At 34.2% G+C, this 22,824-nt stretch overlaps 9 protein-coding genes across 9 annotated transcripts; 3 read left to right on the forward strand and 6 right to left on the reverse strand. All coding sequences in view use genetic code 12, as the record gives it.

Moving 5' to 3' along the window:
• Positions 1–68: 68 nt before the first annotated feature.
• On the forward strand, positions 69–1,166 carry CTRG_05577 (uncharacterized protein; the record flags this gene model as incomplete). The annotated part of the gene is made up of 1 exon (XM_002551233.1): positions 69–1,166. One exon carries the CDS (start codon positions 69–71, stop codon positions 1,164–1,166), a length of 1,098 nt encoding a protein of 365 aa, XP_002551279.1.
• Positions 1,167–1,524: 358 nt separating this feature from the next.
• Positions 1,525–2,454, forward strand: CTRG_05578 (uncharacterized protein; the record flags this gene model as incomplete). Its single annotated transcript, XM_002551234.1, has 1 exon — positions 1,525–2,454. One exon carries the CDS (start codon positions 1,525–1,527, stop codon positions 2,452–2,454), a length of 930 nt encoding a protein of 309 aa, XP_002551280.1.
• A 24-nt stretch (positions 2,455–2,478) lies between these two features.
• On the reverse strand, positions 2,479–3,831 carry UTP9 (Utp9p; the record flags this gene model as incomplete). Its single annotated transcript, XM_002551235.1, has 1 exon — positions 2,479–3,831. The coding sequence occupies one exon, from the start codon at positions 3,829–3,831 to the stop codon at positions 2,479–2,481; it is 1,353 nt and encodes a 450-aa protein (XP_002551281.1).
• Positions 3,832–3,985: 154 nt separating this feature from the next.
• Positions 3,986–5,998, reverse strand: CTRG_05580 (uncharacterized protein; the record flags this gene model as incomplete). The annotated part of the gene is made up of 1 exon (XM_002551236.1): positions 3,986–5,998. One exon carries the CDS (start codon positions 5,996–5,998, stop codon positions 3,986–3,988), a length of 2,013 nt encoding a protein of 670 aa, XP_002551282.1.
• Positions 5,999–6,341: 343 nt separating this feature from the next.
• WOR4 (Wor4p) lies at positions 6,342–7,610 on the reverse strand (the record flags this gene model as incomplete). The annotated part of the gene is made up of 1 exon (XM_002551237.1): positions 6,342–7,610. One exon carries the CDS (start codon positions 7,608–7,610, stop codon positions 6,342–6,344), a length of 1,269 nt encoding a protein of 422 aa, XP_002551283.1.
• Positions 7,611–14,252: 6,642 nt separating this feature from the next.
• On the reverse strand, positions 14,253–15,698 carry ABD1 (mRNA (guanine-N7)-methyltransferase; the record flags this gene model as incomplete). The annotated part of the gene is made up of 1 exon (XM_002551238.1): positions 14,253–15,698. One exon carries the CDS (start codon positions 15,696–15,698, stop codon positions 14,253–14,255), a length of 1,446 nt encoding a protein of 481 aa, XP_002551284.1.
• A 196-nt stretch (positions 15,699–15,894) lies between these two features.
• CTRG_05583 (putative serine hydrolase) lies at positions 15,895–16,674 on the reverse strand (the record flags this gene model as incomplete). The annotated part of the gene is made up of 1 exon (XM_002551239.1): positions 15,895–16,674. The coding sequence occupies one exon, from the start codon at positions 16,672–16,674 to the stop codon at positions 15,895–15,897; it is 780 nt and encodes a 259-aa protein (XP_002551285.1).
• A 699-nt stretch (positions 16,675–17,373) lies between these two features.
• Positions 17,374–17,754, forward strand: CTRG_05584 (uncharacterized protein; the record flags this gene model as incomplete). Its single annotated transcript, XM_002551240.1, has 1 exon — positions 17,374–17,754. The coding sequence occupies one exon, from the start codon at positions 17,374–17,376 to the stop codon at positions 17,752–17,754; it is 381 nt and encodes a 126-aa protein (XP_002551286.1).
• CTRG_05585 (uncharacterized protein) lies at positions 17,751–22,301 on the reverse strand (the record flags this gene model as incomplete). The annotated part of the gene is made up of 1 exon (XM_002551241.1): positions 17,751–22,301. One exon carries the CDS (start codon positions 22,299–22,301, stop codon positions 17,751–17,753), a length of 4,551 nt encoding a protein of 1,516 aa, XP_002551287.1.
• Positions 22,302–22,824: the final 523 nt, after the last annotated feature.

The following is a 22,824-nucleotide window of genomic DNA, read 5'->3' on the forward strand; positions in this document are numbered from 1 at the left end:
GTGTTTGGTCTTGAAACAAACCACTTTTATTTTGAGCCAATTACCACCACATCAAGATATCATTTGACATGAGTGACATTATAGGTACCAAGGTGGCTATTCCAGGAGCATCTGGTGCTGGTATAATTAGATATATTGGTCCAATCCAGGGCAAAAATGGTACTTTTGCTGGGGTTGAGCTTCTAGGCACCTTGGCAACAACAAGAGGAAAAAATTCAGGGTCTGTTGATGGAATCAGTTATTTCCAGGTTGAGATTCCCAAAAGTGGATTGTTTCTTCCATTTGATAGATTAAAGTCTGTAAATCCAGGCTTACCAAACAATAGATTTTCTACTAGGCTGCCATTGACACCGATTAACAATAGATCCTACCAGAATGCAAGGGTAAGCATGATTAATGAAAACGTTGCTAAATCTGAAGACATGTCACTAAAATACGAAGCTGAAATAGCGGAATTGCAACGATCATTACGAGAAAAGGAGAAGAGATTGGATAATTTTGCCAGCCAGAGAGAAGAATGGAGAGCAGCTATGGATGAATTGGTTGCAGTTCAACAAGAAGGTATTCAAACGTTTGAGGATAGAATCCAAGAGCTAGAACAAGAGAATATGTTACAACAGGAACAAATCAAAAAATCTCATGAATCGCTTCAAGCAGCTGATCATAAAATCAAGGACCTTGAACAAAACATTGAAGGCTTTTTAAGTGACAAGGTCAATGGTGTTGAAATTGGAGATCACCAAAAGGAGCTAGATAGATTGAAACATGAATTAGCTGTCCGTCCACAATTAAAGGATCTTGAAGAGTTGCAAACTTCTTTGGATGAATTGGAAACAATTTATCAACAAAAGTTGGATGAAAAAGAGGCTGTCATCAAGGATCTTCAATTAGAGAACTCGAGACTCAAAGAAGAAAACATCAAACTTCATGAAGAGAATAGCAAGAAAGTCTTAAATGGTAAACTTAATGGAGGCTCTGACTCACAAAGCTTAACCCCTCCTCTTCGTCTCAATCAAAATGTTACTGATGATGTGCCAAAAGAATTGCCTATTTATAAAGCACTAAACCCAAGTGATCCTAGTGATGGAAAAAATGATTGGTGTGGGTTATGTGAACGTGATGGCCATAGTAGTATTAATTGTCCATATGAGAATGATATATTTTAAACTGCATTTTGATGGTTTGTTTTACTAAGCTTTTTTATCGCAACACCTTCTCTGTAGTTTCCTTTGTAAACTGTTGTAATAATTCCCAATCACGTGAAAGATCTCTATTATCCATCCAACTATTCAATTGGTTAATCTCTCTTTTATTTTCGGTTTGTACTTTAACCCTCCCCCCACACTCACATGCAGATAAGGAAATTTTCCAACAATTTTTTCCCCTTTTTAGTTTTTATTTTGATATACTCACATGCAAAATGTTTTGCAATTGAATATAAATGCTACTTGACCCCGTCCCTCCTGTTATCCCTTCTTTTTTTTTGTTGTTGTTGTGTTTTTATGTTCACCAGTTGTTTCTTAAATGTCAAAGTACGAACTCCAACTTCACAATGGTAGAAGATCATTTTCTACCAAGAGTAATCTTCCAGAATCAGATGTCAGAGACGGAAAATGGGATCGTGTTGTGTTTCTTCTCCATGGTTTCCCTGATGTCAATAGTACTTTTGACAAAGCATGGCCATTTTTAGAAGATTCATTCACTGGTGAGAAGGTCTTATTCTTGGCACCTAAATTACGTGGATATGAAATATCAAGTATTGGTCCTGAAGAGGAATACATGTTGCCACGCATCGCTGAAGACGTTAGAGCTTGGATTTTGGAAGTTAACCCCGAGAGTAAAAAACCTGTTCATTTGCTTGGACATGATTGGGGTGCACTTGTTAGTTTTAAAACTGCAAACATGTTTCCTGAGTTGATCACTTCGATGGTTACGTTGGCAATCCCATATCTTGCTAATTTTCATATCTGGGATTTGTTGTGGTATGCTCCGGAGCAGATCTACTTATCATCATACTTTTTGACCATGCAACTCGCTAGTGTCTACAGACCTAAGTTGACAGAAAACAACGAATATCTCAGTTACCTTTGGAAATACTGGTCCCCAACATATAATTTCACACAAGCCGAGATTGATGAAATTAGAGAAGCATTCAGTAAAGATGGTGTTGTTGATGCTGTCACTTCTTACTATAGACATCTTTTCCGCCCATACTCACTTTTCAAGTCAAGATGGTTGGTTGATTTCAATAAAGTTCCTACTTTGATCATGGTTGGTGCAGAAGATGGTTGTATGTCCAAGAGAATTGCCGAGGCAGAGAAAATCAAGTTGGCAAAGTATCCAAAGGCAGAAGTTAAGATTCTCCCAAATGCTGGTCATTTCTTACAAAGAGAACAGCCAGAAATTGTCGCTAGAATTAGTGTAGATTTTTTTGAAAGATACTCTAAATTATAGACAAGTATACAAGTGTACAACCAATCATTCAGCTTCCCCGTTTACGTAAATTAGACTGTCATCCTCAATTGTCGTGGTCACTTCTCCCACTGGACTTTTCTTTCTCATTTCATTTTGTAATTTTAAAAGCTGTAATTTTCCCTTGATGGAAACTAAATGGGGAATGAGTTTAGACCCGTTTTCAAGTTGCGACTTCAAATTTTTAACAGATCCGGTATCCTGTTGTGTAGAAATATGACCCCCGTAAAACAACAAGATCCATTTAAGCCATAAGGCAAGATTGGCGTTTGTTGCATCCTTGATGACACCTTCATTGATAGTTGGGAATAATTCCAATCCGATCTGTTTGGTAACATCTTTGACAACAGCAGCATCATTAACAGCGGAACAAAGTTCAATAATTGAAGCACTGTCCTTTTGTTTGTTTAATGACTTTAATAAACTTTCACTATCTATTTCTTTAACTTTAGTATGATGAGGAACTTCAATATGAGCTCTGGAGCCACTCCCATTCAATTGTGCAGAACCATTAGGAATTGAAATTTCTTGATCGTTCCAGTTAATTAGTTTGAACAAAAGTTCATTAGTTCCTTCCCAAAATGCCACAAGTGAATTTTCCACACATACAACACCCATCAATGATCTATCACTTGCAATGGTGTTTTCAAGCTTTCCGCCATTGTAAAAGTATATGGAATTGTTGATTGCTAGTATGTAGTCCTTGCCTTGGTAGTTTAAAAATTGAATATGGTTGATATCGCCAGCAATTTTCTGGATTGGATCTTGAATCAAATATGCATTCTTATCATTGGTCAACGCAACCATGTGCTCTCCTTGTATGATTTTAGTCACCTTTTCATCAAGGGTAATTTCACTTTGACTTACAAATTTCCCCCTAGAAATTTTCCCAATCTTTAAATCACTGCTTCCCAATGCTACTGTTTTCTTATTGATATCTATGGTGGTAAAACTAGGTGCATGAACTTGTTCTTTTACTTGTCCAGTGAGTGATATTTTCAATATTTTATCATTAGTACTTGTTGCCCATAAGTATTCATCAAAATGCACAAGTTTTTTTATTTCTTCACCAATGTTAAATCTATTAATTTCAGACTCTTGGGAAATAATAACAAAATCATTATTCTTTAATAAAACCACTAAGATATCACTATCTTTACTTTCTTTATTACTTCCATTAGAAGTTCTCTTCTTTCTACTGGTTTGTGATGCCCAAATGAAATCTATTATTCCATCTAAAATAATTGATGCCACAACTTCTGTACCACCATTTTTGTCTATATTATAAACTCTAAGTTCATCTTTACCATTTCTAATTATTAGGGTGGCAATTTTAGTTCCATTCACTAAGTATTTCATGATGACAGAAGAATGGGTATGGAGAGTGATTGTTATTACTAACGTTTATGGATAATTTTTTTATATGATTTTTTTTTTTTTTCACGATGAGATTCAGATGCACATTAGATATTTCTATGAAGAGAGAGAGCAAAAAAAAAAAAAGAAAATAACACTATACACGACTTTGCTCTACCAATTGTTGCACTTGAAGTTTCAATAATTCTTTCAAGTCAACTATATCTGCTTTTAATTCTTCAACCTGTTCAGATTTTTCTCCAATAAGTTCTAACATTGTTTGTTCTTTGTTTTCATTACTGTTGATAACTTGTTGCAAATGTTTGATCTCTTCTTGTAATCCTTTTACTTCATCGTTTAATTTGATACTTTCTAATAATTCCTGTTCCACTTCCTCTTTAGCTTCGGAAACTTTGTTGTATTCTTCTTTTAATGTATTCAACTCAATTTCTAGCCTTCGAATGTTCGAACTCATTTTATTGACTAGTTGGATGTTATTGCTATGTGACGAAGTTGGGATATTTGCACCGCCGATACTCCCACCGCCTATTTGACTATGGAAAGAATACTGTTCACGATCATAACTATCATCACCAATCTCAGTAAATGAATTTTGGGAGATGTTTCTATCAAGGAAAGTGGAGAAATCTCTATTGATAGCCGGGGTAGTGGATGATTCTCCAAGTCTTATATCGTTATCCCAACTCAACCCGGAACTAACAGAATAGTCTCGATTAAGATTCAATCTTTCTGGTTTCTTTTCTTCCTTTAATTTTTCAGTCAAGTTTTGAATTTTGGCATTCAAGTTTGCTCTTTCTTGGTTGTATACAGACTGAATTTTTTCCAACTTCTCATTCAACTCAACGTTGTCGTTATCTTTCAAGTCAACCGCAAGTTGAAGTTGGTTTTTCTCTTCCTTCAATGAATCGATTTCAGCGAGAGCATTCTTTAGCTCTACAGATTGTACTTGTAATGAATTATTTAATCTTGCCAAATCTTGTGATAATTTGTTTTTCGATTTTTTCAATGAGTCAGTAGAAGACGACAAATTATCAATCTTAAGTAGCAAGCTTGACTCAATGGTTTTCCAGTTTTCTTGAGCAGATAGATACTGTTTTTGAAGGTTATGATGTGTTTCAGATAATTTGTTGAATTCATTGAAATCAATTTTTCCTTCATCTCTAGTTGAATCAGACATGGCTTCATTGGATTCATTCTCTAATCTTAAATTTTCAATCTTCTCTTCAAGACGCGATATTTCTTGTGTGTACCTTTGCTTAGAATTGGACATCTCCATTTTCAAATCCTTAATTGAAGCATTTCTTCCTTCTAACTCTAAATTGTGCTGTCTTTTAAGCATGTTCAACTCGATTTTGAGATCATTGGCTTCTTTTAATGCATTCTTTCTTGTATCGGTCTCTTCTTCATAGTTCTTTAATAATTCATTATATCTCTTTTCCCAATCTCCAGCATCTCCCAATTCAGATTTTGCTTTTGATAATTCGTTATTCAACTCTTGATACTTGCGCATAAGCTGTTCGGTGGTTTTGAATTTATGACTCTTTAAAAAATCATTAAACTCCTCTAATTTCAACGTTGATTCCTCACTTTTAATGCTATAATCCTGAAGATTTGATTCCAAATCTTGATTTGCTGACTTGAGTTTCTTGATTGTTTCATTGAGTTTGAGTTCTCTCAATGATAAGGCTTCACCTTCTTTAAGAAGTTGTTGAATGGTTTCATCTTTGGTAGCTATTTTAGCTAACAAATCGTTCTTCTCCTTATCAAAATTGGATCTGTTTTTTAACTTCTCTGTTAGAGTAGCATTTTCTAGCTTCAATCGATCAAGCTCCTGTTGCATGATAGCACTAGGTTTGACCTCTTCAATACTGGTTGTTCGGGACAAAACCGGAGAAACTGATGTCTCTGATCCTTGTTTCTTTTTACCCTTTGCTGCTTGAGCCAATCTTTCCTGTAATGTAAGTCTTTTCTTTGGCTTTGGTCGTTCGTTCTCTTGTATTTGTGAATCAATCGTATCTTGAGGTTCAGGTGATTCATCTTTGTTGTTGTTGTCTATAGTAGTATCAGGACTACTCATATGAGATTCATCTTCAACGACCTTTTCCTTATCATCGACCACAATAGGCTGTTTATCAGAGCTGTCTTCCATTATCTGTTATTATAATCTCTATAGGTAGATCTGATGACAACAATTACAAGGAAAAAAAAAAGACGACACGAATTTAAAAGAATCGAAAAAAAAAAAAATCATTGTACAAATAGATCAACAAAAAAAAAGAGGTCGAAACATTATGCAGGAAAACCCATCTTTTTGTTTGACAAACTTTGTAAATCTACAGTATGTAATAAAATGAAGTTAAAGAATGAAATGAATATATTTGGTATATATTTTAAATAATTTATTATTACAGTAGAGAATCAATCTCTTGAAATTTTTTTGTACTAATTTTCTTTTTATCAGATTAAAAGCCAAGGGTAAATTATTGATTGTTTTACATGCCAGGTTGGTTTTGTTTATTATCGTCTAAACCAGAAACTCTTTGTGTACCATCGTTGTTTATAAGTTGCGACTGTTGCGGCAGTTGTTGTTGTAATTGTGGAGGAGCAAAATATTGTGGAATTTGTTGTTGCTGTTGTTGTTGTGGTTGATAATATCCCATACTTCCCATCACCACTCTTTGCTGAGGGATTGAGGATGCAGCAGAACTAGATCCAGTAGCTGCTTGGAGTTGAGCTACATATTGTTGTTGAATCTGTTGAGCTTGTGGTTGATGATGTTGTTGTTGTTGGGATTGTTGCGACGTAACAGTACTTGTTGAGTTGGAAGTGGAAGATCCTTGTTGATAGCCCTGAAAGTACATGTAGTTGTTATTCTGCAGGGCTGGTACTTGCTGCGTAAAACTATCTGCTTGTGATGTGGTAGGTCGTAAATGTGTTGAGTAACCATACCAATAATTACCAACAGTGTAGTCGTTACCAGGTTGAACGTATTGAGAAGCATCACCAGCTTTGTTGGAACCATCTTCCTTTGATTGCAGGGAATGTTGGAAATCAGCTTTAGATTTTCTGTGTCCGTGCTTTTTGGTAACAATATGAGTATTCAAGTGGTTTAAAGATCCATAACTCTTAATACAACCAGGAAAAGAGCAAGGATATTTTCTCACAATTTGATTGTAACGTCTTCTAAATCTTCTACCACGTTTATTGTCGGCCAATATTGAGTGTTGTGGAACTTGTGTTTGTGGCATAGCAACATGCGATTGTTGAAGAGGTGCCTGCTGTTGTTGTTGTTGTTGTTGTTGTTGGGTTTGCAATGACTGCTGCATTTGCATTTGTATTTGTTGTTGATCATACTCAGAATGAGTGGTATAAGCCTGAGGTTGAAATTGCGAGACAGCTGCAATGGAAAAAGATTGTTGAGGTATTGGATACTGTGATGGAGACGCGTATGTCGGTTGTTGTTGTTGTTGTTGCTGTTGTTGGGATTGCTGCTGTGGAAGAGTCATTTGACGGTATGGATCATATGATTGAGCTTGAAAGGTTGAGTAAGTATAATCAGCCTGTTGCTGAGGCTGAGGAGGACTTAATTGAGATTGCTGTTGCAGTTGTTGTTGTTGAGAATCCGATTTCACGCCCAACGGAGGTAAGGTGAGCTTACTATCTTGAGATTTTCTTATTATTTGATTTATGGATACATTTTTATAGTCTTTAAAGGATCCTTGATCGTCTTGATCAGGTTTATTATCACTTACCATATTCATGTATACGGATTATTATTATTTTTCCTCTTGTTGTAATACCTTCCAAGGTAAATAAAATATTGTATTGATAATAATAACAATTAACCAAACGGTGTTGAAATATGAAACTCAGGTGAAGAATTAGAAATCAATAATAATAAAGTATAGAATTTCTTCTTCCAGAATTTGACTTTTGTTCCAAGGTTTATTTATTAAGCTTTAAGGAATATTAAACTCAAAACAAACTTTGTTTCAAATAATGCTTCGATTTGACGTTCCGAAATACGAAGCGACCACAAGTATCAAATTGATATCTATTGCAGATTATAGGAGATTAATTGTTGGAGGGATAAAGTATTTAAATTCTAAACTTCTAGTCCCAACAATAAAAAAAAAGAATAATTGATTCCTCTTAGATTGATATTAGCAGTTATATATTGAGTAACTGGATCAAAAAATAAAAGCAACAAGGAATTAAGACAAGGGTGATTGATCTGGGGGGACTTGGTTTAAGTTGGTGACAAAATTAAATAATACCACTTAAAATAAAATAGAATCCAAAAATAATGGTTATATATAACCTAAAAGACAAACAAATAATAAAAATAAATGTGAATAGTTTCTTGTGTACGGAAAAAAAATAAAAAAAAAGAAAAAAGTCAAATGGGGGAGTACAGAACAAGGAATAGAAGTGTACTTTCTTCGCTAACCAGTGATGGTGAATTGATAAACTCGTTATTGAAAATTACAAGTTTTCAAAAGGTAAAAGAAAAAGTGAAATAGAAGACTAAGGCGAGTTTTGATATATTTATAGAGACATGTATATAACCCATTCTTGAGAATTTTCTTTATTTTTTTTTGGTTTTTTTTTTTTTAATATTATTTTTATTTTTGTATTACTATTCAGCATCTTTTCTTTATTTTAGTACGAATAACAGGTTACAAGACTCACAACCATAGTATAGTTTATTCTGCAGAATACAATAACTTTTGTTACTTTGTTTATTAAATTATTTCCATTCTGTTTTTGTAATAAAGCATTTTAAATTTTACATTTAGTCAAAAACTTGTTCACCCAAAAAGAAAAAAAAAAATCACCCATTATTACACAATGCATAATGCATTAATAAATGTACATGCGTTTCCTGCATATAGCTGGGTGTGAAATAAAGGAAAAAAGAAATGAAACAAAATCTGAAATTTTGGTTGCTGAGAGCCAATGAGAGTAAAAGAGTCCTTGTCACAAAATCTTTTACATAAAATTTTTGTAACGTATTTGTGTACTCTAGTATTGATTGCTGATGTAAGCTAATGGGAAGAATATCCACAGTTCCGTGGGTTTCGTTCTAGTAAAAAATAACCGAAAAACAGAAAAATCAAAGGATAAAGAATTAACCTAGAGGCATTAGTTGGAGTTTGTCGTTTCTGTATCATGTATAGTTTTCTTTTTTTTCATGAAATATATGGGATCGTTAGATATTCGATTTGTGATAGATATTCAATTAGAGAAAGATCTTGATTAATTGATTTGTATCCAACAACAATTTCCACTTAATTTACTAAGTTTTATAGATAGTACCTACGTAAAGAACGATTATACTATTTAAATAGATTCATCATTACAATTCAATATATAGATGAAAACCTTTTTCAACGCAATACCTTAGTTATGGTTACGAATTTAAATCTGGAATATGGATTTCACTCAGATTTCTTATTTGTCGTTCTTACTTTTTGGTCCGCCTTTATTCCACCTTGTGTTTCTGATTCCATTTTTCCATATTAATGACGGAAAAATAAAAACAGTTAAATAACGAAAATAAAATAAAAAATTCCTTCCAATATCCATTTTTTTTTTTTTCTTCATTTGCATAATTTTGTAATCCCAGATCTATTTTGTGTACTACATGTTAGCCATTAAACTTACTCTTCATGCATGGTTTGTACAACGTGATGAGTTTGATGATGATGACGAAAATTGACGGTGATGGCAAGAGGATCTTCATCTTGTCTCCCCCTTTTTATTAGGTTTTTTTTTTAGCGATTAGGGATTGACTGTTGTTTATTTATCGTAGTATTGCATTTAAAGTTCTCGTTTGTTTTGTTTTTAATTGATGTTTAACTTTTAATGATATCAATTGCAATTTCAGTTTAATGCAGAATTGAACTACCAATTACATAATAGGCGCAACTTATTCTTTTTGTTTTCTTAACAAAAGAAAAAGTTCAAGAACATATGCGTAAGGACCGCGGAATAGATATTAGTTTAGTTGAACTAAATTAAGTAAGTGCAGATTTAATTTCTTCTTTCGAATAATTCTATCTGTGGTATCACCGATATCTACATGATTATCACATTAATCAAGATAAAAAAAAAGAACCAACAACAATTATTTTTTTTTTTTTTGATTTTTCACAAGGAAATCGTTAACGAGATACACCTGTAACGGATCTATGTACATGAGCATTCTATAATTATTATTTTTTTCGTTGCTTGATATTTGATGTAGCAGATCATCACTTTGACCATAAAACATCATTACCGTCAATAATTTATGGTTATGAATATGACTCTGCTGGAAATTTTTCCTTTTCGGTCAATAATTCTTTTTGAGCAACTTACAGCAAAAAACAGGAAAAATAAAAAGCTGAAATAACAACCCCAACAGCACATTAACTAACTTTATTCTGTTTACGAAGTGCTGTGCTTGTCGTCATCGTTTGCAATAATGAATTACAATTTACTAGATCACGTCCCCGTATTGGCATTTAAGTGGATACTATAGATACAGATCATGGTTACACATATCGCAGATAAACCCGGAATAGGCAATTTTGCTACAATTCACCATTTATTACGTGTTTGATTAGATGGCACGATTAGCAATATCAAGTAAAGGGCGCAAAAATAAGAAAAAGAAAACCAGATTTCTAAATTCTTGTCATCTATAATCCAAGAAATTGTTTTCCCCGGTAATCCAGAAAACCAGTTTTCCTTTTTAATATTTTATTGTTATGTGCCTTTCATATTCCAATGAATAGTTGAAAAATAATAATAAAAAAGAGAGAGAGATTATACAGGAGACTAATTTCTCCGCTTATTGATAATTATGATGTAAGCATTATTCTCGCTGGTTATGAATGGAATTGGACAATTCCAAAGTTTTCTTTCCTTCCTTCTTTCTAATTTTAATTTTTGTTTAAAAGAAAAAAAAAACTTTTTAGTTGCCGCCTTAAAATTAGGCATTACATGATGCAAGTTTTTTTTTCCTGCGGTGTTGATTATACGCTTAACAAGAGGAGAATAAATAAATGCCCCCAATTGTCATTCAGTTTTCTACGTGCGAGTTATCTTCATGATTCTATTTATATTTTGAGATATTTTCTTGTATTAACTAGGCTATTCTTTTCATGATTTTGTACATTCAAACCATCCATTGTGCTTGTTGAAACTAATTTAATCTCTTTTATACCATTGGATATTCCACTATTGTTCTTTCTTTTCGGGGGGTATAGCCTTTGAGTCATATTTACGCCGAGATGCATGTAAATTTTAGGCTCCATTATTGAATTGTGCAATAACAACAAGTGGTGACAAAGTAAAATTAAAAATTTACAAGATTTCCTCCACTTCCTCTTTCTCCTTCTCCTCCTCCTCCGCTGTAGAACAAAATCCGATTTGGATACTAATCAATCTCTAACCCTGCTATCTATTTTATTTTTTGCTAGATTATATAAATAGCCCTTTTTTGGTTCTGATCCCTGATATCACTATCTTACCAACCAATGAAACCTTAAAATTACACATACTAAAAACAACAACAACTACAACTACAACACCATCTTTCTATTGTGTGAGGGATTAATCCATTTTTCTTTTTTTCTTCTTCTTCTTCCAGTACGGTGGAAATATCTTGAACAATAAAAATATACAATACCCGTAGATGGCTCTATATGAATTTCATCATGAAATACATGTATGAACTGAGAAAAGAAATGAAAACACCATGACCTAATATACCACAAAACACGCCGCTAATCTAGCCCTAGAGCTTGTGCGTTATTAAACTACCGAATTGATCTGCAGTGGACAACACAGCGACATTTCCGCAACCATTTAAATTTTCTAAATTGGGTATTGTTTTGTGCTAGTTACGCTTGCAATCGCATTCTTTTTTTTTTTTTCTCGCTCCGTTTGAGTCTTAGATAAAATGAATCATTTACAAACTGATTAAAAACTTAAACTGAAGAAAACTAAAATAAAAAGCTCGTATGTTGAAATTAGCAATGCAGTGGAGCGGGCAATTTATTTTTTTTTGTACTAATAAATAATAACAACTACAGTGGCGTATCACGATAATGCATGCACTTGGAATACTAAATTGGTGTCCTGTATATAGCTCATGCACGTTGAAAACCAACAAATAAAAAAAAAGAGACTTTCTTCAAAGGATACATGATCCAATTGTTGTTTGGAGAAAAGGAAGGCAACAAAAAATAAAACGTGAAGATCCTCTCTCACATCTATTGTTGCGTTGCTTTATTAATGTGCACATGGGGCGCCTGATTTAGTCAAGAGGTTGTCGTTAAGGAGTGAAAGATATTCAATACTTATTAGTTTTTGAAAGTGCTCACTTCTTCTGTATTACCACAAAACGGTGTTAATGTCTCACTAACTCCGGTGCTATAATTTAGTTCAAGTGCGATCGCTATTTTGGACAATGAATTCATTAACCATTTCAATGACTAATGTGCATAGGGCATACTGAGTAATAAACAGTACAGTTAAAGAATTATATCTATCCCGTTTTCTTCACTACAGGTAAAACATCAAAAATTAAAAAGCAAAAATAATAATAATGTTAATGTGAATGTTAATGTTAATATTCCCATCGGAATGGGGGACCTGAATTCTGAAACGACGGACTGCACTTTGAAATGGTCGTAGATCAGGTGAACTTGGCATCGCAAACTTATTTCCTTGGGTAATGCGGATGGGAAAATATGACTCTCTCTTTAAATGGATACCCGTTCCTTCAACTGACTACTCCGTTGCGTTCACCACACCCTTTACCTTCTTATCGCTAATTCGAGGGGGCTCGGCGTAGAACTAAATACAACGTATTATTTAGAAGCCCAGATAATCTAGTGGGGGAGAGGAAGCAACCACTAGTTTTGATTCATCTAAATAGAATAGACTAGCTGCAGAATCATAATTCACTAGTAACTTGACAACTGCGTGTTGTAATGGTGATCACCTTACAGTAGTTAGGTTACACATATATATCGCTTCAACTTGAATGGGGGTGGTGTTTAACAGATGAAATGTATTCAACACTAGGCGATCAGCAGGCAACTTTAAACGGCCAAATAGTCTCTATTGTTTCGACAGTTTCCAAGGTGGGTTCTAGAGGATAAATAATTTAGGAAATGCATGGAATGATTAAATGCAAATATAATAAATTATTATTTCAAAAGTAGTCTCATTGTGGTAATTCCACATCAACTAATTTCTAACGATCAAAAAAAAAAATAATACTAATAATAATAATCTTCTAGTATCAAGGCGTATGCATTGTGCTTTCATGTGAAATTTATCTGGATCAGCCCTTTTTCTTATAGAAGAAGACGTGGCTGTAGGACCACCAGTGCAAGGTTTAATAGGCTGACGTATTATATTTTCTTTTTCATTTTTGGTTTGAGTTTCTTAAATTGCAGGTTACGATCCCCTAGTTTTAGTTTCACTATTGAAAATAAATAAATCAAATATATACAACAGTTATTAAAAAGTTTAATTTATTGTTCCCGTGACGTAACATCTGTCTAGAATCATCTGCAGTTATTCAACTATAAAGAGATTTTCAAGGGGCACAGGACATTACGGTGACGAGGCGGGATGTTGAATAAAGTCTAATGCTATTTACACTGATCCCTTTTTTTGTTTTACCATTACCCCTGGCCATAAAAATAAAACAAAACAAAAAAAAAAAAAAAAGGAATCATCACCAGGAACAAAACAAGGAGCAACAACCAAGAACATTTTGATTTGAAACATCCTTTCATTAATTTTGTGATTAAAATGTACTAGGATGATTATCCCCAAAAAAAAGGATTTAAAATTAAGAAATCCTACAACTGATGGCTTTTTAACTTTTAGCTTACATTGTTGGTTTTTTTTTACTTTTTTAGATTAAAGCTAAAATGTGTCATAAATTGTTCTTAGGCATATTTCCATTTCTATAAAACCTTCATGTCAATGAGAATCCCTTTTATTAGTTGATAAGTTTCCATCTGTTTAAAAATATTCTTATTTTGACCAGTATTCTTCCTTAAAGTATCTCTTTGTAAGCATTAGATGCAAAATTAGACGAAAACTAAAAAAAAAAAATTTTGAAACAAGGTATGCATGAATGTAGGAGGGATGTTTTTTTTTACGTCAATTATTTAACCAAAAAGTAATGTAAATTGAAATGAAATAAAATAATTATCATTGAGTTTATTATATCTACTATCGGATAAGATTTTAACCACTCTTGTTTGTTTTTTTGCAAGATTATGAACCAGGATATATATAGTTACATAACCAACTATCATTTCTTGTCTCAGAATATAGGAGAAGAGGCTTTTCTGATTTCCATTTTCCATTTATATATTTAAAGTGTTTTAGACTTTTTCAAATACAAATCCTATATAGAACCCCACAGCTTCCTTTTCATCCCCTTCAGCTCCGTACTTTCCATCACTTCGTTTCATCCCTTCAATCAAGTTCTTGTTCAATTTATTGAAATACTTTGGGATTTCCAGATTGAAAATGTCGATAAAATTCTTTTTATATTTCAACACAAGATCATACTCTTCACACAAGGCTCGCAATGTCTCAAAGGGAACAACATATTCAGGGACATTATCAACCGCATCTTTTAACCAATAATTATATTTGTTACCGAAAGCAGGGCTGAAAACCCCATCTTCTGGCGGATCCTTTTCAAATGTCACAGAATACAAACTATTACCAAATTTCAACTTTCCTTTATCGTCACGAGTATATTTCTTCTCCACAATCTGGGACTTTATAAAATCAGACGATGGAATCGTACCAATAAATGTACCTCCAGGACACAAAGATCTAGTCACATTCGTTAACAATGTACGCACCTTTTCTTCACTTTCAAACGAGTAGTGCAATGAAAATTGAGCAGAAACAGCATCCACCGGAAATGCACGATTGATAATACCAGGAAAATTTGGTTCTAGAACATCAGGCACAAATTGTGTGAAACAATCCCCAGTTGCAAAGCATGCTTCAAAGTTGTATCGATTGGAATTTCGACTCGCTTGTTTGAATCTGGCCTTTTGTTTAGAATATCTTTCATATGCCTCTCTAACTGAAAGGTCTGCAATATCAATCCCAATGTATTGATCAATCCCCACAAACTCACATTTGTTTAAATCACCACCTTTACCACAACACAAATCCAAAAGTGAAAACAAATCAGACTCTTCAGGATGGTTCTTTACCCAATTTCCCAATAGTATGTACTTGATGGCATTGTTAAAATTCCTTAACTTGTAAATCGGCGAGTTTACTCTTGACCCTTGCTGCTTGGCTTGTTGAGTTCTTTGATTATAATGGGCTCTAACAATACTATTGGTATCTCTGTACTCTCTATTGGAAATTCTGCTCTGGAAAGTTTGGTACCTAGGCTCTCCTTCATTATTATATGCTGAAGGATTAGCTACTTGTAAATTGATGTACGGCGAAATACCTTCATCCGTCTCCTCTTCTTCATTCTGATCTCCAGACTCTTGGTGGCGGTATCTATCGGGTGGTCTTTGCAGTTCACGTGCTCGCTTCAATCTATTTACTCTATCATCAGTAGAACTTGCACTGGAGTGAGACAGTGGACGTTCACCATATTTATCGTACTTGCCATTTATCTCACTTTGATTACTTCTCAACCAAGATGGGGTTTTCTTTTCATGATTTACAAAAGATGATGAAGGTGTTGAACGTGCGGAACTATCATGTCTTCTTGAAAATTGCGGTTCGTTTGGCTTGAAACGCTTTGAATCTGGTTCTTTTGAAGGTGTATAACTATCAGTTGACATTTGCTCTATAATTGTTGACTGTATTATGGGTACAGGAATCTACCTCTCAGTGATGACAGTTTTTTTCTTTCGCTTTACTTTTTCATTTTTATTTTTTTTTTTTTTTGGTTCTTGGTTTACTTGCGCGCACATACACGAATTGGAGGGACACAGATAATGTCTATTATTATATACGAATCTATTCTATATATATATTCTACAACAATGGTTTTTCATTCATTGCCTCATCAAAAACTTTGACAATAGGTTCAAGGAAACCCTTTTTGTTTGGAACATAGTGGGCACCTTCATGTGGGAATACATGTGGTGAGTTATAGAAACTAGCCATGTATTTAGCTCTAATCGGAGAGACAATGTTATCTCCATCACCATAGACAATACAGACTTTAGTTGTTAAATCTTCTGGAGGAATACAATATTTTTCAACATCAGGAGAAATTTTGACTTGTTTCTTGTATTCTTCCAAATCAGTAAGATCGTGAAGTTCTTCTCTATGTGCCAAAGAATTATCACCATTAACTGGTTCAGTTAAGAAAAAACCCGAGATAAACAAACTAACCTTGAAATCAGGATGGGAAGGCAATAACTTTCTTATGCAATTGGTTAAAAATTCAGCCATTGCAGCCCCTTGAGAAAAACCAATAATACCATCATAAGGACCGTTTTGTTTGATATGATTGATCAAGTATTCAACACTTTCTTCTAATCCAATATTGACACCTGGTTCCTTATGTTCAAACCAACGAACATTATTACCACTAGCAACAATAGATTCCCAAGTCTTGTCTGATTCTTCAGGTGTTGGAGCAATTGGGAAAGAAAATTCACGCCAGGATTCAATTTTATGACATGGGTCCACGTAATCTAATTCGAAATTTAATTTTTTGGTTAAAATTTTACGAATACCGGAAGATTTAGCTGCAAAAGTGGAACCATTTTGCAAATAGCCCGGCAAACACAAGATTTTCTTTGACATCGTGAATATGTATATAACTATTTATAAATCTGGATACAGTAAAAAGAAAAAAGTGTATCGAATATTATTTTAGATTTGGGGGGGCATATAAATATTCCGCGACTACCCCTTCAATTGCAGCGTATTAAGAGACATAACTTGAAAACCATATGAAAAAACAGAAAAATTTTTTTCTTTTTTTTTTTTTTTCTCTGTAACTTTTTTTTTTTAGTCTTCCTGTACAATTTGATAAGAGCATAGACATCGCCCCATCACCTGATTTGAAAATCATTATGTCTTTAGACCAATTCTTTGCTCATATCAAAGATGAAATCGAACAAGAGTATGTTTTATGATTACAACATAGTGGAGAACAAAACCTTACTAACATGAACTAGCTTGAATCGAAAGTCATCCTTGCAGGAAATTGAACATCAATTTGATTTAGCTCTCATTCCATATAAATCAACCATTAATGAATGGATCAACTGTAGTCCAAACAGACTAAGCAGTAGTATAATTGAAAAGGGTGCTTCAGGAAAGATCATTTTCGATAATTATGATAAATTTAAAACATTATTACTTGACTTGGATTGCAAACCAAGCCAAAAAGAAAGAATTTTAAACAAATTCATTGAAGATTCCATCTATGTCTTGGTGAGTAATAGATATTTTCTTGCCATCGCAAATGGTTTCATTAAAGATCCTATCGAGATCCCAATGATAACTACTTCCCAAGATGTCGGTGCCATCATGAACCCAGACGAAGTTTCAGAGATTTTAGGTTTAGAAAAATTTGATTACCAATCCTACTTGTTGGCTTTACTTCGATTAGTTGATACTATAGTTGAATACACTACAACTACAGTGATCAACGAATCCGTTGGATCTACAGGTTCAAAATCTCCAAACTATACCATCAGTATAATAAATCTGCAAATTGTATCCAAACTTCAAAACGGATTCCAGTTATTGGATTTGAAAAATGACGCTCTAAGAAAAAGGTATGATAGTTTGAAATATAATTCTCAAAGACTAAATAAGATTGTATACGATTTGTCGCTCAGAAATTTAATAGTAACAAAAGGTGAAGTAGTTTAATCAATTACTTCATAAATTATTGCATCAGTTTTTACTTTCTTTGTCTCAACTTTTTCTCCACTTGTTTCCAATTCTCTCTTGGCTCTCTGATCTTGTTCCTGTGAAGAACAGTCATCATCGATCACAATGATCTCTGGTGCATTGCTCACCGATGTTTCTGGTTCTTTTTGCTCTGCTTGTTCCTGTTTCTCTAGTTTTAATTTCCTTTCGGTTTCAACCTTCTTTTTCCCATTTGCAACATATTCATTAAATATCTCCAGTTTCACAAGTGTATCCAACTCAGACTTGAATAGCTTTAATACATCATTTGTCAATGGGAAAATATCTCTTTTGGCAATTTTCTTCTTGGCACTTGGTGAATCAACTATAGTGGGAGTCGACATATCTTTACAATAGTAAAGATAAATCAAAAAATAAAGTGTAACAAGAGTGTCATCGATAAACGAAGTTGGCCCATACCCATTGTTTGCCTTCTTCATATCATTTACAGCATACAAGAAACAAAAATGGGGTTTCAAATCTTCTGGTAGACCCTTTTGTTTCATTGTGTCCGACATTGACTTAACGTTAGCACTGAAGACCAGATAGGACAATGTATTGATTAAATTTTCCGTAAATCCAAAAGAATCAGGCATACCAAATGCTTCCCTAATGACTCGACATATGGAGGAACAAAGCAACTCCCAAGCACTGGACAAATTAATCATAACCGAATTTGAACGACGCAATTTTGGAAGCATGAGAAGTAAGTTTTCAAGATCATCAGCTTCCTTGAGTAACTCCACAAAAAAGTAAATATACTCATAAGTGTACACGAAATGTTTCCCTGGTCTTTCTGATTCCGGTTTCCATATCAGAACAAGTGCTTTGTTAGTTGCTTTAATGGAAATAAAATGTGACATGATCTCTGTGGCCTGCTTCACCGAATCTAACTCATCTTTCATAATACGAGCCAACCTGTACTTGGCCTTATGCTGCCAATTCTTCCTGTCATATGAAATCACTTTTTCAAGAGCTTTAATAACTAACTGTCTAAAATCCTTTTCGTCACCGGCATCAAGTTTGACTACTGGATCATTTTTTAAGTATTCTGTGGCCGCCGTCGCTGTCAACATGTCGTTTTTGACATACTTGTATGCCAATGACACTAAACTATAATGTGGCTCAACAAAATTATCCGCATATTTATATGTGTAAGCATGATGACAGGCCTGGGCCATAGTATCCATAACCAACACAGCAGGCTTTTGCAACTTCCGTTGCACTTTAGCCAAGTAGTAATAGTCTGACCAATCACGTGATTTGGGCTTTAGCGCGAGATGCAATGATTGTTGGATTAACTTCATGCAAACATCTTTGGGTGCAGTCGGTACGGTTGACACACTTTCAAATAAAGCACCATTGTTACGCTGGACAAACCTTGGATGCGATTGAACTTTCAAAGCATGCATATTCATAGGTTTTTGGATAGCACTGTACATTTCTTTGCCAAAAGAAGACATCAACTCTCGAATTACTGGTTTTACTAAATCTCTTACAGATTCATCAGTGGATCTGTTGATGGCCATGAGATAGCAAATCAATGATTTCCTTTGCAAATTGGCTGTGATTAACTTTCTTTCTGGTGCAGTCAACTTATCAGAAGTCCAAATCAAATCATCCTCAACAAGGAACCCATAAGCTTGTCCAAGAAGAAACCAACTTTCAAACCTATTGCTTCCATGGATTATATCATATTCAAATAAAGAAATTGCCTTTTCTAATTCCACACCTCTGCCTTGCAGATTCTTTTTTCTTGCTTTACTAGCGGAGAATATTAACAAACCTTCGATGTAGTACAAACTCTCTGCAACCACGTCTTGTTCATTCCTTTCCAAATCAAGATCCACTAATCCATAAAATGACTCTTTCAAAAAGTTCTTTGTGATTCTCGTATTGTCAAGGAAATACCGGAACGAAGTCATATTTCTCGAAAGTACTTCGTTAGTTTCAAAAGACGGTTCACCCACCACCTCATACATCTCGTCAACCAACAATTTAATATCGTGCTTAGGTACATTGTTAATGGTAGTTCCTTTCAGAAAACATAGCGGGAAAACAAAATGCGCCAATTCTTGACAATCTTTTCGATTTAGTTCTTCAAGTCGTTCAGTATCGTGGTCTATTGGGGTAAATCCATCCATGCTTATTGAGTAATGGTATTTACACTTGATGATTTGACTTATGTCCTTCTCTGAGTCAGGCAAATGTTTCAAATACTCTTGGGAAATTTCTAGGAAAGCTCCATCCTCGTCATCACATATACCAATCATTCCCAAATGGGTGTGGAATAGTTGAATTGCGCTATGTAAAATTTCCAGATTTTGTTTCTCAATGCACGCAAGCACCATTACAATTGATTTTAGTAACATATTTGTCAAATGACAATATGACTTTAAAGATCTAGGTTTCACAGAGTTGGCCAAAGACGTGATCAAACTAGCCTCCTCGTTGGTTTCATGAAGCAACCCCAATTCCAAGAATAGTTTCAAGTCCTTTACGTTTATTGGTTTGGACAACTTCCAATTGTTTGATTTAATCTGTTTGATGACCATCGACATACTAATTCCATAAAATCCCAAAATCCTCAGCAACGTCAAAAGCCTTGTCTCTTCATCTAACTCATTGTAGTCATTCTCCAAGTACCTATTGAGAAACGATACACATTCTTGAAAACCAATTGCAATTTTTTCGTTGAGATTACCCAGGAGGTAAAACAGTAAAAGAATATTCCATAAGTTCAATCTCATATCAATAGAACTTTGTTTTAAAAATTTCTTGATCGATTGTATGGCCAAGTTTTCCTCTTGATCTTGATCCATTAATATACTTTCAAGAAGACCTATAGCATCATTATCATCATCCTTTGTAGTACTGTTGAAAATCTTCCAAAATATGGAAAGGACCGAAATCATTGTCAACTGATTACCAATACTAGCTTCACTTAACTCGATAAAGTTGTTGTAATTTGGAAAAACAATTTTTCCCGTTACTGTGCAAGCCAATTTCTCCAATTTAAACTTCAACGAGACATTTTCGTTCCACGATTCTGTTTCAGACTTTTCTTTTATTATTTGACACCATTTGAACCTCGACTCAATATCTTTATCCTCCGAGGGAAGATCTTCAATGTAACTAACCCAGCGCTTGATCTTGTCATTCAACCGAAGTAAGTCTTGACATAAACCATTAACATGGGCCTTGTTAAATTTGCCTTGCACCAGATCCTTGATGTGCAATTCTAAATTGATCGATGCATCTATTAAAACTTCAAGTATTCCAACAGCCAGTTGAATCCCGACTGTTCTATACAAATACCCTTCAAACTGAATAATCCATTCAGAAAACTTGCTGTATAATTTATCATCCCATTTTGTAGTAGTAATTTTAGTCAATAAATGTTCGATGAGGCAAGTTTTAAACTCCACATAATTCAAACCCGAAAGATCTATATCAATTTCACCTAACAATGGAACATTTCTATCCTTTGTTTCATCATTGCTACCATATCCACTCAATAAATCAAGCAATTTTAGATTGTCATCCTCTGATTTTGCATTGTCAAAACTCAAAAGTGCACTAGAGTAGTGATCATTCCAATTCGCAAGTATGTGCAAAAAATCTTTAATATATTTTTTGTTAATTTCTTCCTTCAGAAGGTATACCAGCGTGACATCGATTAAATCGGGACCTGGGATGTACTCTGAAATTTTTGTTCTGAAGGTATCCATTAAACCAAAATGAGACTTTTCTAATTCAGTTGGTGGAGTTTCACTGTCATTTTTCAGCAATCTCTTTGATGAACGATATATTCTACTCTCTTCTTCTGTTTTCTTTTCCTCTGTTATAGTGGTGGTGGATACTGTTGTTACCGTTGCGGTTGTCCCTGTTTGAGATTGTTCATTGACTTCTGGCTCCACCGGTGCTGGTTGGCTATTTTCCTTCTTTTCAAATTGAAATATGATTTTGTCTATTGGCTCCTCACTTAAAATATAAGGTTCGATTGATTTGATCTTTGGCCGATGAACATCCTCGATTTTGTTTTCATCTTGCTTCTCCTTCAAGTGATGATTTACTGCATCAATCAAATCGGTCCAATTCCGTGTAGAAACTGTGATGGTGGTGACAAACGTCTTGTTGAGTTTTTCTTGCTGAGATTCAATATCTAATCTAATGGGTTCTAGAAACAGTAAGTATTCTAGATTCTTTTGGCTTGATTGCCCTATTTGTAGTTTTTGCAAGAACTGGTGGTGACGTGTTATTGCATTTTTATCTGGAGGGAGCAATCCAGATAAGTCGTCACTTTCCTTTTGGGAACTCAAAATATATTCCAATGTGTATCTTGCCAACCTATCAGATCCAATATAGATAAATATGTCATACAAAGTAGCCAACAATTTTTCATCTGCCTCGTTATATAACAATGCAATGCAAAAATCATCTAACAACGGATAGAATAGATCTTTCATTTTCAGTTCTGTGGTATCATGTGAATTATGTTTTAACATTTCCAAGTATAGGAACCCTCTGTTTCTGAAGATTAAATATCTCAACGATTTGACATTGGGAGAAGTCAATGCCAACTCGTCTGGGATAGTATTTTGTGATCCATTCTGTAATCCTCTGATGAAATCCACTTCTTCATAGTAATGATTCGAAATGATATTTAACTTAAACAAATCATCATAAACTTTATATGCCGCTTCATATTGTTTCAGTTTTTGAAATCTCAATGCAGACTGAAATAGTTGATATGCTTGCTCGACTTGCAATTCTCGTGTATGTTCTTCCTCCAAATCCTTCTTGGATAGTGAATCATCCAAGAAATTCAACGGTACAAATGAAGACTGTGAATTTGTTAGTATATCAAATCGGTATAAGGCATTGTTTCACGTTATTCGACATACCATTCTGTGATAGTAGTGTAATCCTTAACAGAGGTCTGGCTGGTGGTTTTTTTTTTGTTTTGTTTTTCATTCCCCTTTCTGTCTTGAGTTTAAACACCAAAATGCGAATCAAATAAATTATTAC

This window comes from Candida tropicalis (genome assembly GCF_000006335.3).
Source record: "Candida tropicalis MYA-3404 genomic scaffold supercont3.9, whole genome shotgun sequence".
Taxonomy (NCBI): domain Eukaryota; kingdom Fungi; phylum Ascomycota; class Pichiomycetes; order Serinales; family Debaryomycetaceae; genus Candida; species Candida tropicalis.